A 19016-nucleotide genomic window follows, 5' to 3' on the forward strand; every position below is an offset into this window, starting at 1 on the left:
GAATTGCTTTTCTCATCAATTACATTCAGAGAGCCTGACATGGAGCGAAAGCCACCCTCACAGTCAGTGGCGTTTTGCTCTTAAAATACAAGTTTATTCCTTTGTTTCTCAACAAAACAGCATTAATTTTTCAACCTTATTTTCAACTTTTTTATCAACCAACTTTATTCATTGAGGTCCTGCAGCGCTGCGTGCCGTGGGTTCCTGCAGTGCCGTGGGTTCCTGCAGTGCCGTGGGTTCCTGCAGTGCCGTGGGTTCCTGCAGTGCCGTGGGTTCCTGCAGTGCGTTTCCTGCAGTGCCGTGGTTCCTGCAGTGCCGTGGGTTCCTGCAGTGCCGTGGGTTCCTGCAGTGCCGTTTCCTGCAGTGCCGTGGGTTCCTGCAGTGCCGTGCTGTGGCTGTAACACACGTTAGGCCACTGTCTTGCTTTGATTGCTTCAGTTCCTCATGACTTTTCCAAATTCCAAACGTAACGAATTGGATTCAGGGTCTGGCGATGGAATGAGCGAGAGTCTCTCAAGGCTTTGGCCATCTTTTTAGTGAGCAAGTGAGTGAGTGTGAGCGGGGGTGAGAGAGTCGTGTATTCAAGGAAAGGCTCAGTAATTGTACATTGTGTCCTTGAAGGATATTCTCGTAAGTCGAGTGATGTCTTTCTGGTTCTGCTCGAGAGGCGACTGGCTGGGTGCGGTTTCTTCGCAGACCTGGAAAAGAGAAATATTCACTAGTAAGAGAAAACTCAGCATCTCAAACATCTCAAATTGTCGTGACAACCGTTTAGCACACAGCGACGTCCCACAAACAGCCACGAGGATGAATGGCCAATTTACTCTTGAGTTACAACGAGTTCTGCAGGTATAGATCCCTTTAATGATTCATTCAGCCTCTCACTGAGCCACGTAAGTGGTTGAGTTTTTAGAAGAATTGACGGCTCTCAGTTCTGGGTAATGAAACACGGTTTCACATTTCACTTTGCAGAACTAGGGTGAAATTCAGATTAAATCTCCCTTTCCTCCTCCAGCGCTGCACCTTAATGACTCCATGTTCTACATCGGTCTTCCCTGCAGTCACGCTCAGCGACATTCCCAATTTCAAGGCCAATCATTTTTTTTCTCTCTCTTTCTCGCTCTCGTCTCCTCGGGAGGAGGGTAGGGGTGGGGGAGGGGGAGGGGAGAATAGAGCCACCCGACAATTCCTCCTTACGCTGCATGGAGAGGGAATCATTGACCTGACCAGAATGGGCCAAATTGAAGCTCAGGCTCTAGGGCTGAAGGGAGAGGACTGTCAGCACTTCCAACTTGTGTAACAGTGAAATTACTTCAAAGCGACAGGGCTGTGGTCTGTGTATCCGAGCCAGCAAAGAGGTTTATTAATTTGACTGCAACTTTGTTGATATGTTGAAGGAAGCGCTTACCACAGCACTTTTGTAATCGCACTGCGGTTCTGCTCATCAAGGAAGGTGAGAGGTTGTCAGAAACAATAGAGAACCACCAATGCCTTGTTACTGCACTGTTTCCTCCAGTGATGAACGCATGTGAGTCCGGGCAACTTTGTGTTTTTTTTGGTTGCAGTGAATGTAAATTTCGCTCTCTCGCTCTCTCGGGATACACATTTCCTCATATCCTCGTCTTCTGAGGAAAATGGGCTCTGAGCGCGCAAACGGTAACCGGCTGGCCGGCCGACAGTAATCCTGGTTTCTGTTTTTTAAAAAAAAAGGTGACGGGAGCTCTTGTTTCACAGAGTAACGTGCTGCTTTAACTCTAGTTTTGGCCCCAAAAATATACAATGAATTCGCTTTGCAGTATAACTTCTTGTGAAGCCCTTTGAGGCGCCTCGAAGACGTGATAAGGCGCTGTATCAACTGCAAGGATTATTATTATTATTAGTTGACTAGTTTTGCAGTGTGGTGTGAGCCAAGCTGCCCTGCCATTAGTCTGTCTTACATAATGTGGGTAACAAACAAAACACTTTCATATTGACAGCCTTGTCGATGTCTGCCATTTTTCTACAGGAAACCAGAGACCCTGACATTCTACACGGTCTCAGCCGGACAAACCGTTTTTATTTTATTTTTTTTTGAAAAAAACAACAACAAATTATTGGAAAAGTCTCCAATTTGTTCTTCATTTCTGTCTTAAGAAACGCGAAAGGCGGCTTCCAAAATGAAGACCTCATTGAAACGTGTCCACATTTCTGCGCCTTTTTCGACGTTTCTCAGACCAAATGGTCTGGAAGGCTAGCAATAGGTGGAAGCCTTTCCCTATATAACAAATGTAATTTTGTTGTTGTTGTTGTAATATGGGACGGGGCCCAACTATCAGTCTTGGGGAGAGAACATCAGCCAGGACTCGGTTCCCCATCGCTGCAACGTTTGTGGATGCGAAACCGTTGCAGGCCGCAGCCACAAACCAGAGAGATAAACACCCGGCACCTGGCACAGTGAGTGAAGCGGGGAGCCTGGCGCTCACACAAACCACACAGCCCGTGTCAGAGCTCAGTGCCAGAGGATGTGTTTCACATCTTCAAAATGTCAACTCGCCTGCTCGTCCCCTCAGACACGCAGCCACAAGCGAGGTGCTCAGAGCCCTGTGACTGTCCTGCCTTTCCTTTGTGATAATGACACCGCAGGCTAACACCCCCTCCCCCCCCACCCCACCACCACCCCCACACCCCCCACACCCCCCGGCTTGGGCTCAGCCCTGAGAACATGTCAGTCTTCGAATTTGCAGAACGGTGGAAAATTCTTCAATTCAATCGGAAGTCTTAATTCAGTTGCTTTAAGGCTGCACCTTAATGCTTCCATGTTCTATGTCGGCCACCCCTGCAGTCTCTCTCAAGAAGAGGGCAATGAAGCAAAACACACAGTCACTACACTCTGCAGCGAAATCCTGTAAAGCGTTTGAGACATTTTGACAAAGTGATATACGGCTGGTGCTGTATCAAATGAAAGGATTATTGTGACTTGGGTCCTTTCAGTGTGTCTGTTTCACCCACAAAATACACAGTTAATCGAGTTTACAGTGTATCCTGTGAAGCGCGTTGAGATGTCTCAACAACGCGATCAAATGCAAGGATTATTATTATTATTATTATGATGGTGTAAATCGACCAGTGAACGCTTGGTGGCACTAAACACCAATTCTGGACCCAAGGACAAACACCCTGCAAGGACAGAGTGTCAGCCTTTATCATTCCCTGATCACAAGCCAGGATTCCCGGCTCACCAACAGATCGATAGAAAGTTCCTAGTTCAGCAGATAAGCAGCGAAATACATGTAAAGCAATTAGGAGTGGATCAAACGGGCGCCCGTTACAAAAGGCAATACACTGCACTCACACAGGGTATTACAGCATTTTTTACCAAATCAATACTCATTCGATCAGAGCAACGTTTGAAATTAACTTTCACCCTATGATTATCCTGTACTATCACCCGAGCCGACGACTATTAATGTCAGGTTTAAAGACCATGTGCGTGTGCGCGTGAGAGTGGGTGGGAGGGCCGTGGGGGGCGGTTATAGAAACAGAAGCATCTCTCTACGGCTTTTACTTTTAAAAGACAGAGAAGAAACCTGTCCTCTTGTGGAAAGTGAACACAGTGATGGGGAACCAGAGGGACACAGAATGGGGCCATTCAGCGCATTGTTTGTGGACTGTGTACAACAACAACAACTGGTATTTGTATAGCGACTCCCACGCAGGGTGGCGTGCTAGATTGCTGACCTCTCCTCCAGACAGTTTAAAAGATCAACCCGATCTGGGTGAAAAGAAACCTCTTGTGAATTTGCCCGATTCACAGAAACTGCCCCTGTTCTGCCGGCTTATCGTTATTAATCATTGTTCACCTTTCCACAGAGTTCACCCCATGTCACAGCTAAAGGTCGTCGTCAGCAAATGGAGCAGCACTTTAGTAAAATAAAATCTCCCCAAACGTCAAGACAATCTGCTTGTTTGAGACGGTGTGAATTCAAAGAAAGAATTCTAAAAATATATACTGCGCAGGAAAAGAATACCCTTCACATACAGACACACACACCACAGACAGACAAGGGACACGCACACACAAACAAAACCTTTATCCTGAAAGAAGATCGTTGGTAGTTGGTGGGTGAGTGGGTGGGTGGGTGGGTGGGTGGGGGAGGAAAGCTTTCTGAAGTAAATCAAATGCAAGATAAGGTAAGCCCAGGCCATCACTTCCACACGACTAAAGCAAAAGTAAAGAAGCGACGGAGGACATGACGTGAATGGAGAGGAATGAAAATTGGATTTACAACAAACTAGGAGTCCTGTAGCTCAGTGGTTAGAGCACTCGCTTTGCAAGCGAGAGACCTGGGTTCGATTCCCGTCAGGGTGAAACCTTGGGCAAGTTTCCTTACTCCACACGCCTGATAATAATCCCTCATGAAAGAAAAACAATTGTTCACTTCCAACCACGACTGTTTGTGGGACACTGCTGTGCGCAATTGGCTGCTGCATTTCGCCCACAAAATATACAATCAATTCACTTTACAGTATACTCTGTGAAGGGCTTTGAGATGTCTCGAAGATATGAAAAGCACTACATCAAAAGCAAAGATTATTATTATCAGGAAAAACCTGAAACCGGTTACTCAGCAAAGGGGCAGAGAGAAAGAGGGAGCGAGTGAGCAAAAGACTACAGTTTACGGAGTTTCACATCCCATTGTTCGTAGAACCTTACAGTACAGAAGGAGGCCATTCAGCCCATCGAGCCTGTGACAGCTCTTTGAAAGCGCTAACAACTAGTCCCACTCCCCTGCCCTTACCTTACCCAGTACTGCCCATTTTTCCTTTGCAAGTACCTATCCAATTGCCTTTTGGAAGCTACTATTGAACTTGCCATGTTAATGAACAAAACAAAGGCCTTAAACATTACTCCATTGGAGACTTTCACAACTCCCGTCGGTTGGTTTGTCCCATTGACGCTGACTGTCTGGGGTTAACGTGGTGTGAACGAGCGGCAATGTGGAGCTTTCCTCCACATCTCAATCCTTTCCTCTGTGTTGTGTAATAGTACAGAATGTACACGTCACACAGTCACTTGTCAACCAGTCTCGAGCCCCAACTCAACCTGTGAACCCAACCACAGCTTTTGCAACTCAAATTGATCCCAGCACAACAGTCGGGTCAATGTCACACACACACACCACACACACACACACATACACACAAACACCACTCCGTAACACACAGGGTTTATAAACTTTTGCCCAAGTAGCAAATTGCGCTTTATCTGCCAATCGATCTAGGCAAGGCTGTGGCGCTCTGCGCTGAGGCATTCTCTCTCTCTCTTTCGCAGACGGTGAGAAATGCAACTGAACCTGTGAAAGGTGTGAAGTGAAACTGCAATGTTACCGTCTGCTCTTTCTCCATGCTAACAATATCGCTATCTCACTTCATCTTGGTCTGTCAAACACACTCCCTCACCCTGTGAAAAGGGCACCTGGTTTCAGGTATCCTGCCCCCAAAATGTCAATCAGCTCCACTTTACTTTCCTCGTGAGAATCTCCAGCTGAGATTCCATGTATCCCACCGAGGCTTTGCGTCAACAGTGGGAGGTGAAGTTAAGTTTAAAGTTATCCTGTTGCCCGATTTAAGATCAAGTCCAGCAAAAGGCGATTCTCTGAAAATTTATAGGCAATTTCAACACAGTATTAGTGTTGATTTGAGTTGCCTGATTGCCAGTATTTCTCAACCTGAGTCGTACAAACAAGATCTCCTCCTGATAACCAGGTAGATGTCACTTCCATCTCTGGTATCTCTGCTCTGCTCTACCTCCAGAGCTCCAGAAAAGAGTTTCCGCAGCTCAACGGGAATACCTGTGTTGTGCAATAGCACAAATCAGACTCACAGCCACTCAGGCTTAATCTGGGCAAAAAACACTTATTCACATCTCAGACAGGTCCCGATACAATACAATACAGAATTACATTTGTAGAGCGCCTTTGAGATGGTCTCAGATGAGGTCAAACTCTCTTCGGAAACGAGATGGTTTAACACAATGCCTCCCCCTGCGAAGCCTGTCTCAGTCACAGCTACCAACTGAGCCAGGCTGACACACCCCATGACCAAAGGTACGGTCGAAGAGGAAGGTCTTGAGATGGACCTTGAAGGAGGCAAGCGAAGGGTCGAGATTTGAATTGACTGTATGTTTTGTGGGCGAAACGCGGCAGCCAATTGCGCACAGCAGTGCCCCACACACAGTCGTGGATTGAGCGACCAATTTATTTATTGGTTCGAAGGGATTCTTAGACTTGAAAACGAGAGCACACGGTTCCACAGCACTGCATATCTCTATCTCGGTCCACACTGTAACAGCACAGCCTCTGGCAAGTCCTTATATAACAGCGAACATCTGGCTACACATTCCATTTCCCTCCTAATGGCCTGTGTGATCCCAGCCGAACACACCCCAGCCCAGGTCAGTGCCCATTGGTTCTCACAGGACATGGTAGTTTCCTGGTTAAACAAAGCACGGTGAATCAAGCGCCTCTCTCTCTCTAGCAGTGAACCCTGAAGTCTGAGCAGCCCCACTGGGGCAGTTATACTGTGATCACCCTCTGCTCCAGCTGCAAACTGCGATTGAGACGAGACTTTCTCTGACAGGTTTACACAGAGTGAGGTTCTGAGTCCGTTAGCTCCTGAGAGTTTGCTGCCTTCTGGGAATTGCTTTTCTCATCAATTACATTCAGAGAGCCTGACATGGAGCGAAAGCCACCCTCACAGTCAGTGGCGTTTTGCTCTTAAAATACAAGTTTATTCCTTTGTTTCTCAACAAAACAGCATTAATTTTTCAACCTTATTTTCAACTTTTTTATCAACCAACTTTATTCATTGAGGTCCTGCAGCGCTGCGTGCCGTGGGTTCCTGCAGTGCCGTGGGTTCCTGCAGTGCCGTGGGTTCCTGCAGTGCCGTGGGTTACTGCAGTGCCGTGGGTTCCTGCAGTGCCGTGGGTTCCTGCAGTGCCGTGGGTTCCTGCAGTGCCGTGGGTTCCTGCAGTGCCGTGGGTTCCTGCAGTGCCGTGGGTTCCTGCAGTGCCGTGGGTTCCTGCAGTGCCGTGGGTTCCTGCAGTGCCGTGGGTTCCTGCAGTGCCGTGTGCTGTGGCTGTAACACACGTTAGGCCACTGTCTTGCTTTGATTGCTTCAGTTCCTCATGACTTTTCCAAATTCCAAACGTAACGAATTGGATTCAGGGTCTGGCGATGGAATGAGCGAGCGTCTCTCAAGGCTTTGGCCATCTTTTTAGTGAGCAAGTGAGTGAGTGTGAGCGGGGGTGAGAGAGTCGTGTATTCAAGGAAAGGCTCAGTAATTGTACATTGTGTCCTTGAAGGATATTCTCGTAAGTCGAGTGATGTCTTTCTGGTTCTGCTCGAGAGGCGACTGGCTGGGTGCGGTTTCTTCGCAGACCTGGAAAAGAGAAATATTCACTAGTAAGAGAAAACTCAGCATCTCAAACATCTCAAATTGTCGTGACAACCGTTTAGCACACAGCGACGTCCCACAAACAGCCACGAGGATGAATGGCCAATTTACTCTTGAGTTACAGCGAGTTCTGCAGGTATAGATCCCTTTAATGATTCATTCAGCCTCTCACTGAGCCACGTAAGTGGTTGAGTTTTTAGAAGAATTGACGGCTCTCAGTTCTGGGTAATGAAACACGGTTTCACATTTCACTTTGCAGAACTAGGGTGAAATTCAGATTAAATCTCCCTTTCCTCCTCCAGCGCTGCACCTTAATGACTCCATGTTCTACATCGGTCTTCCCTGCAGTCACGCTCAGCGACATTCCCAATTTCAACCCAATCATTTTTTTTCTCTCTCTTTCTCGCTCTCTTCTCCTCGGGAGGAGGGTGGGGGAGGGGGAGGGGAGAATAGAGCCCGACAATTCCTCCTTACGCTGCATGGAGAGGGAATCATTGACCTGACCAGAATGGGCCAAATTGAAGCTCAGGCTCTAGGGCTGAAGGGAGAGGACTGTCAGCACTTCCAACTTGTGTAACAGTGAAATTACTTCAAAGCGACAGGGCTGTGGTCTGTGTATCCGAGCCAGCAAAGAGGTTTATTAATTTGACTGCAACTTTGTTGATATGTTGAAGGAAGCGCTTACCACAGCACTTTTGTAATCGCACTGCGGTTCTGCTCATCAAGGAAGGTGAGAGGTTGTCAGAAACAATAGAGAACCACCAATGCCTTGTTACTGCACTGTTTCCTCCAGTGATGAACGCATGTGAGTCCGGGCAACTTTGTGTTTTTTTTGGTTGCAGTGAATGTAAATTTCGCTCTCTCGCTCTCTCGGGATACACATTTCCTCATATCCTCGTCTTCTGAGGAAAATGGGCTCTGAGCGCGCAAACGGTAACCGGCTGGCCGGCCGACAGTAATCCTGGTTTCTGTTTTTTAAAAAAAAAGGTGACGGGAGCTCTTGTTTCACAGAGTAACGTGCTGCTTTAACTCTAGTTTTGGCCCCAAAAATATACAATGAATTCGCTTTGCAGTATAACTTCTTGTGAAGCCCTTTGAGGCGCCTCGAAGACGTGATAAGGCGCTGTATCAACTGCAAGGATTATTATTATTATTAGTTGACTAGTTTTGCAGTGTGGTGTGAGCCAAGCTGCCCTGCCATTAGTCTGTCTTACATAATGTGGGTAACAAACAAAACACTTTCATATTGACAGCCTTGTCGATGTCTGCCATTTTTCTACAGGAAACCAGAGACCCTGACATTCTACACGGTCTCAGCCGGACAAACCGTTTTTATTTTATTTTTTTTTGAAAAAAACAACAACAAATTATTGGAAAAGTCTCCAATTTGTTCTTCATTTCTGTCTTAAGAAACAGCGAAAGGCGGCTTCCAAAATGAAGACCTCATTGAAACGTCGTCCACATTTCTGCGCCTTTTTCGACGTTTCTCAGACCAAATGGTCTGGAAGGCTAGCAATAGGTGGAAGCCTTTCCCTATATAATCAAATGTAATTTTGTTGTTGTTGTTGTAATATGGGACGGGGCCCAACTATCAGTCTTGGGGAGAGAACATCAGCCAGGACTCGGTTCCCCATCGCTGCAACGTTTGTGGATGTGTCTGTGCTCCAGGTCGCTACTCCACCTTCAGGGAACTACAGCAATGCAAGTTGTTGTGGTGGTGATGGTGGTGGTGCCTGTGCCTTGGTAGCTGAGCGATGGGGATTGAACTGAATGGAGAGCTCCGTTTATATCCTATTAGTATAAATCCTGCGCCCACTGTGCAGTGAGTGTCAGGAGAGCGGTTTAATGCTCGTACATTGAAAAGGAAATTCGAATGATTTAAATGTAATAGTGCGAACGTTTGTTACAATGAAGGCTGCTTCTTGTGTTATACAGTGCGTGTACTACAGTAACCCAGAGAGTTACTCCTGTTTACGGTGAGTTATTTTGGCCAGTCGTGTGTCTGACACATCTGGAAACCCAGCACTATGCTTAAGATCTAAGGCTCTTGCCAACCTGTGCCTAACAGGTGTTTACACTGAGTGTGCACTTATATTGTTACTCACCAAATAATTACTGTTGGAAGTAATTGTTACTCACGCGTTATCACTTTTCTGTAGAGGAATTTTTTCCAGCAGTATTCCTGCCGTGTGTATGTATGTTTGCGTGTGTGTGTGTGTGTGTGTGCGTGTGTGTAACGATGGCCGCAATGGCATAGAGAATAATATGTGTCCAAGTGCTGAGGTCGATCCTGTGTCTGACCTGATCTCAGTAAAGATGGCTTAGCGTTTCCTGTAATACCCTCTAAAGCTCCACCAAGGCAGCTTGTAAACTGCAGCAATATTCTGGAGGAGATGAGTGAGCTTTCAGACATTCACTCTCCATGTTAATGCTGTTACTGATGTCAATCCACATGGATTTAATAGTGAGCATCCTCCTTCCCCATCTTGACTACGGTCACCTCTCTCTTTCCCTCCCCCCGGCTCAGCATCGCGCTTCATCACTGTTAAGGGCTCCAAGACACTACTGGACGTGAAGGCCGCGACATAAGTACAAGTTGTTGTTGTTGATTTGAAATCCATTTTCTATTGGAAGCAGAATTCCCAGCGTACTGACTGTCTCAGTGACGCTCACACCAGGTGATGTGTGGAGAGAAAGTTACTCATTGCTGGGACACGACCTGCAGTCAGCCGTTCTGGGGCTGTTACAGCTTCATATATTAATATCACCTCGTTGAGACATCTCAAGGCGCTTCACAGGCTATAATGTAAAGTGGAGTGACTGTGTGTTTGCCAGCTGACGTCCTCTGTGCGGTGGGGTCGGGCGGCGGAGAGGGAGCGGGGGAGAACAAGTCTTCTTAACTCCTTCAGTGCGTCAGTGTCGCTGTAACATGTCTCGTGATGGTTGATCACAGGGAGCAGAAGTTTGCAGTTAGTTTCACCACTCGGCGTTCGACAGAGGTTAAGCTCTTGTGAGCGAGGAGATTGTGATTTTGTTATGTAATGGGTTTAGTTTACATGCGTACAGGCTGGTGAGAATGCAGAACCAGCGTAGGAAGTACAGGGGTCGAGGGCGTGTTACTGTGTGTGTCACACATTGCCTCAGTGACCTACAAGACATGTTTGTACTCAGCACAAAGCGCTCTTTACTAGAATGTTTGAAAGGTTCTGTAAAGTGAACAAACAAGCCACGGTAATTGTACACACTACAGATCCCATGCCTGGGACAAGAAGGTCTAGTCTTAGCCAAGCTTTGTGGGTTCCAGTCACTCTCTGCTGGTTGGATCCGCTACTTCGCTGATTTTTTCCAGTCTATATTTGGATTAAAGGAAGATTGTCTGTCTTTAGTGTTTACTTTTCCCGGAGCCTGAGTGTAGCAAATGGGAATACCCGTTGGATTTTGATATCGGTGTCTATAATCAGTGCTTTGTTTCTCTTGTTTCAGCCCAAATAGAAGTCATTCCTTGCAAAATCTGTGGAGACAAGTCCTCAGGGATCCACTATGGAGTCATCACTTGTGAAGGTTGCAAAGTAAGTGAAAGAGCAGAGGAGCAAAGAAGCATTTCCTCTTCGCTTCAATCTGTGCTTTAATTTCAGTCTATTTCTCTTTCGCTTGAGACCAGCCCAGAGCATGGAGCCATGTGAGATAAATGTTCCCATGGTCTGGCCTGGGATTATCCTCAGTGTGACTGTGACCGAGATGGGAAATACCATGGTGTTGGTTCCCCTTCTGGCCCAGCTTTTGAGGGAATGCAGTCCCAGAGAGAGGGAGAAGATATTGTTCAGAGGCGTTGGTGAAGGACTGAAGACAAGTCCTCCTGAAGTTCATCTCTCCTCTCCTCTTCCCCACTCCCTTATCCCCGGCTTCTGCTGAGGTCTCCTGATGAGGACACTTGTGTAAGGCTTGGCCTTGTTTTATGTAACCATCGACAGAGGCTTTGAGCTCATTCCAGTCTTTGTGGTTAAACCTCCACCGAGACGGGTCCTCAAAGCACGTCTGTGCTGTGTTATTTTGATGTATTTTGATAGCGTAATGAAGTGAAATTGATTTGTACAATTCGGGAGCGATCGGGTTTTTGATGACTTGACATCTGACGTTTATCTTTGAAGTTTCTGAGATCGCTCCGTCACCCCCGACCAATCGGGAACCGCTATAAAACCCGGTGTAGAGCGCCTCCTACTGACACCGTCCGCTCACTGCGGCGCGAGAACCACATCTGTGGCTGTTTTTAAATTAAACCCGTCTGGAAGACGTGATTGGGCGCTGTATAAAATACAGGGATTGTTATTATTAATACATTCCCACCGGGGAATGGGTGACGGTTTTCAAACGACTCCCGTGTTCCAGGTGTAACTGCAGTTTCCCTCCCTCCCTCCCTCCCTCCCTCTCCCCTAGGGTTTCTTCAGGAGGAGTCAGCAGAACAACGCCAGCTACTCCTGCCCCAGGCAACGCAACTGCCTGATCGACCGCACCAACCGCAATCGCTGCCAGTACTGCCGGCTGCAGAAGTGCCTGACCCTCGGCATGTCCCGCGATGGTGAGAGAGCACAGCCTGCCCCCCCCACCCCACTGCGCCTGGCCGGGCCCACAAGACACACGCTTAAACCCTCAGCGCCATCAAACGGGACCAGATCGCATGTGACTGACTCGGTCATTGATTACACCAGGAGCAGAGAACACAAGCCTGGGGTCCAGTGTCGGGGGACAGGCGACAACAACAAATTACATTCCCACAGCGCTTTTCATGTCAGGAGGATGTCCTAAGACTCTGGACAGTGAAGGGTTTGCACTTGAGCTGGGGGTTGGGATCAGCGAGAGGGGTAGAAGGCAGGGACGGTGGGAGGATGACCCAAGGTGCGGTCAAAGAGGAGAGTGTGGCAGACGGGCCTGTTGTTGACGGAGGCTCTGCCGCGGTGGGGGTAGCGTGTCCCGTGTTGAAGCGAGAACAGACGGTGACCGAGTGAGTGGTGGCGAGACTATTGACGTTGCTTTTCTCCACCCCACCACCTTCTCCCCCTTCCTGCTGCCCCCTCCCCATCTCCCGCTCCCCGCCCACCCCCCCCACCCAAACACACACACACAGCCGTCAAGTTTGGCCGCATGTCTAAGAAGCAGAGGGACAGCCTGTACGCGGAGGTGCAGAGACACCAGCAACACCAGGAGCAGCTGAGCAGCCAGGAGGCTCCTGAGGCCCTGACCAGAGTCTACAGTAACAGTGTGAGCAGTGGCTTAGCCGACCTGGACGAGATCAGCAGCTTCTCGGACGGGCTGCTCTTTGACTTTCCCCTGACCCCCGACGGGAGCAGCAGCTTCTATAACTTTGACCTCCCGGCCTCCGCCCAGACCTCCCCTGACCAGTCGGGCACTGACGGCAATGGCCTGAAGCACATAAAGCAGGAATCCGTCTACGAGATCACTCTGCAGCCCAGCTTCTGCTCCTATGATAACAGTCAGCTGTCGGCCACCTCTGGTGTGTCTATGCTGGAGATCGGTACGTACTCTCTCTCTCTCCTCTCCCCACCAACCCCCCACCAGGTAACACACACCCCTCCCCGTCTCCCAGCGCATCCACTTCCAGATCCTCGCCCTCGCTTGCAAATCCCTAACACCACACCCATTCCCCATCCTCTCACCTCGATACCCTCACCGCCTCTCCGTTTTTCTCTCACTCTGTAATAATATGAACGATAATAATCCTTGCATTTGGCATAGTGCCTTATCAAGTTGTTGAGCCAGCTCAAAAGTGCTTCATAGGATTCACTGTAAAGTGGATTGATTGTGTAAGTTGTGGGCAAAAAGTGGCAGCCAATTGCGCACATCAATGTCCCACAAACAGATTTTTAATTGGGGGATTATTACCCCCGAAGAGTGATCCGCCAATCGACTAACAACCAGGTTCCTACTCACTGCTGGAGGCGTGTGGAGTCAGCAAACTTGCCTGCGGTTCCACTACGCCTGGGAATGGAACCCGAGTCTTCTCCCTTGAGAGGCGAATGTCCTAACGATGACACTACAGGATTCTGTGTAGCAGCTCAATAACCCAGTGACTCCCTCTCTCTCGCTCCCTCTCTCCCGTGCAGACCGAGTGGCACAGAATGTGGTGGAGTCGCATTTGGAGACCTGTCAGTACACCACAGACGAGCTGAAGCAGCTCGCCTGGCAGCCCTACTCACAGGAGGAGATCAGGATCTTTCAGAATAAGGTAACGTTCAAATCCTCTTACACAGACCACAGTAATGAAGGAGAGAAAAACACAGTCGTAAAAGCCTCAAAGTTTAATCTGCGCAGACGGTCTCTCTTCATGGTCCGGCTTTATTTGTTCATACCTGTCGATTCCCAGCGTAGAATTACACAACGCGTTACAGCACAGAAGCACAGAAACAGGCCACTCGGCCAAACTAGTCTGTGTCGGGGTTTATTCTCTCACTTCCATTATCCACTCTCTGACCCTCTATTCCTGTCTCCCTGGTGTGTGCAGATCTGGGAAAGTTATTCTGAATGTTATTACACAGATTCTCCACATCTTGGGTGAACATTTATTACCTCAGTTTAGCAATGACCACGGAATCATAAATAACAACAACTTGCATTTATATATAGCGCCCTTCACGCAGGATAGAGTCCCAGAGAGCTTAAACAAGTTCCTCCTGGTTTGTTTCCTGTTCTCTCTTTCCTATTCCGATTTAATTCTATTTAAATGTAATCTTTCTGGCCGTCACCTTGGGTAAGGTGATCTTGCTGGAAGAAATCCTTCCGCCTGTGAAGATTGGTGTCACTGTCTCTCTTGGAGATTTTCAAGCCTTGTGTGCAGTGCGGGGGTGCAGTGTGGGTGTGCAGCCCTGACCAGTCCTGTACTTTCTATGTCTCCACAGTCGTGTGAGGCCATGTGGCAGCTGTGTGCCAGCCAGGTCACCAACGCAATCCAGTATGTGGTGGAGTTCGCTAAACGGATCAATGGGTTCATGGAGCTGTGTCAGAACGACCAGATCATTCTCCTCAAAGCAGGTTCGGCTTCACGTTAAAGCTCTACATACACCTTCACATTGGGTAACATCTCAGCCCTTTACGAAGTCAAGGTCCCTGCAGTTAGTCAGTGGATAAAAGCGCTTGATATGTAATCCCTGTCACGTGTAGTGACTGTGTTTTGCAGGCCAATTCAGCAGCCAATTTGTGCACAGCCCGGTCCCACACACAGGCATGGACCAAGCGACCGATTTTATCTGGTGGGAATTATTGGCCAGGAAAGTGAGAGAGAATTCCTTTCTCTTTTCCAATAGAGCAGCGAGATCTTTAAACTATCTTTGAACCGGGCACAGATGGGCTCAGGAGATGAAACCGGTAGTAAGGTTTTGGTGAGAGTTGAGGTGGATCTGAACTGTTTGCAAAAGGCTCATGTTTATGACAGTTGAATGTTATTTAAAATGTGAAGTGCTTTCATGCTGTTAACCAGAATCTCCTCTTTGTTTTTCTTGTTTTCTCTCTGAAATCCTGTCCCGTGTGGAATGTCGATCGGGAACCTTGGCTCGGATCTTTCATTCCCAATCCTCATGTGTTGGGATTGGCGTGGGGAACGTTCCATCTGCCTGTCGCTGTCCCCCTGACCAGGCTGCCTGGAGGTCCTGTTGGTCCGGATGTGCCGAGCGTATAATCCTCTGAACAACACCCTGTTTTTTGAAGGGAAGTACGGAGGTGCTCAGATCTTCAAATCACTGGGTACGTTTGGGTTAACACCTCAGCAAGATGGGTGGTGGGGGGGAGGGAGGGTCTGACAGGTGAAACTCTGTCTCGAGGTCTGGGAGGGGCCTTGGTGGGGGTGGGAGGGGCACTCATGGGTGTGGGAGGGGCTCTGTAGGGTTAGGAGGGGCTCTGTAGGGATAGGGGGGCTCTGTAGGGGTAGGGGGGCTCTGTCGGGGTGGGAGGGCCCCCAGTGAGGATGGGAGGGGCCCCGGTGGGGGTGGGAGGAGCCTCCCTGCGGACGGGAGGGGCCTCTCTGCGGGTGGAGGAGTCTTTGCCGGGGGAGAGGGCTGTGTGGAGAGAGCTGACAGTTTGCTTTGCCCTCAGGCTGTGATGACCTGACCATCGCCATCTTTGACTTGGCCAAGAGCTTGTGTCGTCTCCAGCTAACGGAAGAAGAGATTGCGTTGTTCACAGCCGGTGTTTTACTCTCACCAGGTAAACCTGAGAGAGGAGGACCAAGAGGTTATCATGAAGATTAATCACATAAGCAGCACCATGTTTTGTTGGCGAACTCGACAACCAATTCGCCCACAAAACAGCGATGTCCCCACAAACAGCTGTGATGTGAATGATGTTCTACTGTTTGCTGTACTGAGCAGCACCATTGCTGGGAGAGAGAATGGGTCAGGGTTTTAGGGTCACATCTCCGGTGCTGTATAAATGTAAATAATTATTGTACTGGGAAACATAGGAACAGGAGGAGGTCATTCAGCCCCTGGAGTCTGTTCCGCCATTCTATTAGATCATGGCTGATCTGTACCTCAACTCCAATTGGGCGGATGATGCTGGCTACAAACCGCGTGTGTAGTGATGTCTCAGAGTGCGCGTGCGTGCGCGTGTGTGTGTGTGTAACGATGTGTGTGTGTTTCTCTGCAGACCGAGCCTGGCTGACGGAGGCCAGGAAGGTGAAGAAGCTTCAGGACAAGGTGTACCTGGCCCTGCAGCAGGTTATCCACAAAACCCACCTGGACGAGGACAAGTTGTCAAAGGTAAAAACGCTCGTCGTCTGTGCCATTAAATACCTGCCGCTCGCAGGAGGGAATAAGAGGAAACAAACCCGCTTCCCCGGCCAATCTCTCAGCCACTGCGATACGAGAGGCACCATAAAATGTTGTTGCGTGTGTGTGCATGTGAGTGTGCGCGCGTGTGTCTGTTTGTGTGTGTGTGTATGTGTGTGCGTGCGTGCGGTTGATCCAGCGACCCAAAAGTCAGTCATATTACCAATCTCACCTCCGCCTGTTGTTCTTCATCAGCTGGTGTCCAAGCTCTCGATGTTAAAGTCTGTCTGCAACCTCCACATGGACAAGTTACAGCTTTTCAAGTTGCTCCATCCAGAGACAGTGCACAACTTTCCCCCACTGTACAGGGAGGTGTTCAGCACAGAGACGCAGTACACAGACTCCAGCCACACCTGAGCCACCGAGCGAAGCCAACGTGAGAGAGTGCGGGTTTGACACTGCATCATCGAGCTGCGGTAGTGCTGGACTGAATGTGCTGCACACTCTCATGGTCTCATCACCGTCACAGTCAAAAGAATGTAAATACTCGGACTCTTGTAAGTAAATCCTCGGACTCTTGACTCCGCGCCGAGCCCACCCTAACGGGGGATTGGAATACCTTGGCTCGATTGGGATTCAGTCACGTTGAGGACAGGACAGGGAAAACTAACCATCGCGCTGGTGCAGCTCGTCAACATGAAATGTTCATCTTGTGGGCGGGTGAGGGGGCATGGGGGCCACTGGGCACTGACGAGAATGGGCACTGGTTCTCGTCATTGTCTAATACGAGAGACTGACCCATCCTCCACCCCATTGAAGAACTGTCTCTCTGTGCGTTTACCATTTTTTTTAAAACATAGGAAATCCACCCTCTGCATTTCTCAATCGCTGTAAGGTAACAGGAACGGAAAATTTCATCACGCAATGACAATGATTCACACATCTCGCTGTTTATGCATAGCACCACATGGCGCTACAAACATGCTTGAACATACGTAAAATAGTCGCAAAGAACATGTGGTTTGGATGTTTGACTTGCAGAGAGGACAACATCCTGTGTGTGTGGCTGGCAACATCTGATGGGAATGCATTAGGCTGTCGATCTCAATCTCAAATGCTCTCAGTCAAGTATAACTGGAGGCAGTGAGCTCAGAACTTCATGTGATTCAGAAAGCGAGTGACCTGATTGTTTCCCTGGAGGCTGTGGCCTGCTACTCAAACACAATAGCAATCGGTCCGCTCAGCTCTCTATTAAAATGGCCCAGAGACACATTAGCAACGTCTGAATGGGCTTCAGTGACTGTCTGGGGAAATGGTCAGGTAACTTGGTCAGTGAGTCATTCCAGCCAGGAAGGTGGCAGACTCCAGCCCTGGTCCAAATGACTGGCTGATCGTGGTCAGGGCAGTGCTGGGGTTATTGTACACAAACCCACCCTGAGCGAGAGCAAAGGGGGGGAAAGTTATTAGCTGAATTTGTTGTGTTTTACGCCTTTCCATTAGCCTGTGGGGCTGAGGAGAGGGAGATGGGAGGGAGCAGTTCTTTCAGGAGAGGCTTGTGAAACAAAACATTCCCAAGACAATCTCTCTGCACAGCGCTTTACCAGCAACCGACAGCCTGAAGGCCAGTGTAGCCTTTCAAGAGGGTGGAACAACACAATCTGAAATATTCCTCTTTCCTCTTTCCTGCTATGTGAAGGATAGCTGGAAGCATATTGCCGCTGAGTCAGCTCTTTGAATTCCAGGTTTAACCACTTTCTAAATAATAATAAATATATAAAAAGATATATAAACTTGACATTTATAGATATCATTCATTTGGAGGCTGGCCCTTTGCTGTCTCATCCCTCGTCTTTGTTGATTTTGTGTGGGGGGAGTGGGGGTTGGTGCGGAGGTCAGAGAGCTCTCCCCACTCCCGTACCCTATGTCTCAGTTTGTGTCATGGATCTTCGTGTCTAGCAACACTTTTTTGGGGGAAAAAAAATTTGAAAAAAACTTACACTGTGTGTATTCTTCTTGTGAATGTAATGAGCATCCAAAAAGAGCTTAAAAAGCAAACACTGAACTTTTTGTTGCTCATTTCATACGATGGAAATTACATTTCCGGGTACGTTTAATTTTGGAAAGGATATTGGTTAAGTTGTTTATCATTTTGTCATAGTTATATTTTTTGTTTGTCTTGTATAACTGTCATTCTTTTTTTTAAGAGGGAACAAAGTACCTATTGTATAAATGCAGAGCAAGATCAGAAAAGATTTTTTTTATAAACTCCTTGTCTGGATTTCAAATGACCCAAAAAATCTTATTTTAATATATTGTCAATTTAATGGAAGGTTGAGTTAAGTGACATAATGAATGAATATAGATGTATTATTGTAAAGGATGTGTATATGAACCACAAAATAAAATTATATATTATGAAGACTGGGTAAAATAACAAAGGCCTGGGTGTCCCCTTCATTATCTGTCGGTTGATGTGCACAATATCTTAAAAGCATCTCACTATAAAACATCTTGAACTACACTTGACTATCAACATAAATATACAGGGTGTTTACAAAGTCCTGTTACCCCATGTTTGATTTTTACACAATGCACTGACCGACAACTGAAAAATGTGGGAAAATGATTATAATGGTATTTAGACATACTTAATTGTATTCAGTATAAGTGTAGAACTGTATTTAGATGTGCTTTCAGCCATTACGCTCTCAAATTCTGGAACACTTTTCCTCTATCCCTCCGCTTTGCCCCTTCCAAGGTGGCTTGTGGTGCTGTTGCGATTGGTTGACAACTCTGCGGGCTGTAAGG

The 19016-nt window shown here is 48.0% G+C and overlaps 1 protein-coding gene across 1 annotated transcript in view; it reads left to right on the forward strand.

Annotated features, from left to right (window-relative positions):
* The window catches only part of LOC103189683 (nuclear receptor ROR-beta), a 19284-nt gene extending 655 nt beyond the window's left edge, over positions 1–18629 (forward strand). The window contains exons 2-10 of the mRNA XM_007910165.2: positions 10918–11003; positions 11869–12010; positions 12557–12964; positions 13554–13675; positions 14346–14478; positions 15079–15186; positions 15535–15645; positions 16087–16199; positions 16464–18629. Coding sequence (XP_007908356.1) covers positions 10918–11003; positions 11869–12010; positions 12557–12964; positions 13554–13675; positions 14346–14478; positions 15079–15186; positions 15535–15645; positions 16087–16199; positions 16464–16625 — 1385 coding nt within the window. The 3' untranslated portion in view covers positions 16626–18629. The remainder of the gene's footprint in view (positions 1–10917; positions 11004–11868; positions 12011–12556; positions 12965–13553; positions 13676–14345; positions 14479–15078; positions 15187–15534; positions 15646–16086; positions 16200–16463) is intronic.
* Positions 18630–19016: the final 387 nt, after the last annotated feature.

The sequence above is a fragment of the Callorhinchus milii genome, unplaced genomic scaffold, assembly GCF_018977255.1.
Source record: "Callorhinchus milii isolate IMCB2004 unplaced genomic scaffold, IMCB_Cmil_1.0 Scaffold21, whole genome shotgun sequence".
In the NCBI taxonomy this organism is placed as follows: Eukaryota; Metazoa; Chordata; class Chondrichthyes; order Chimaeriformes; family Callorhinchidae; genus Callorhinchus; species Callorhinchus milii.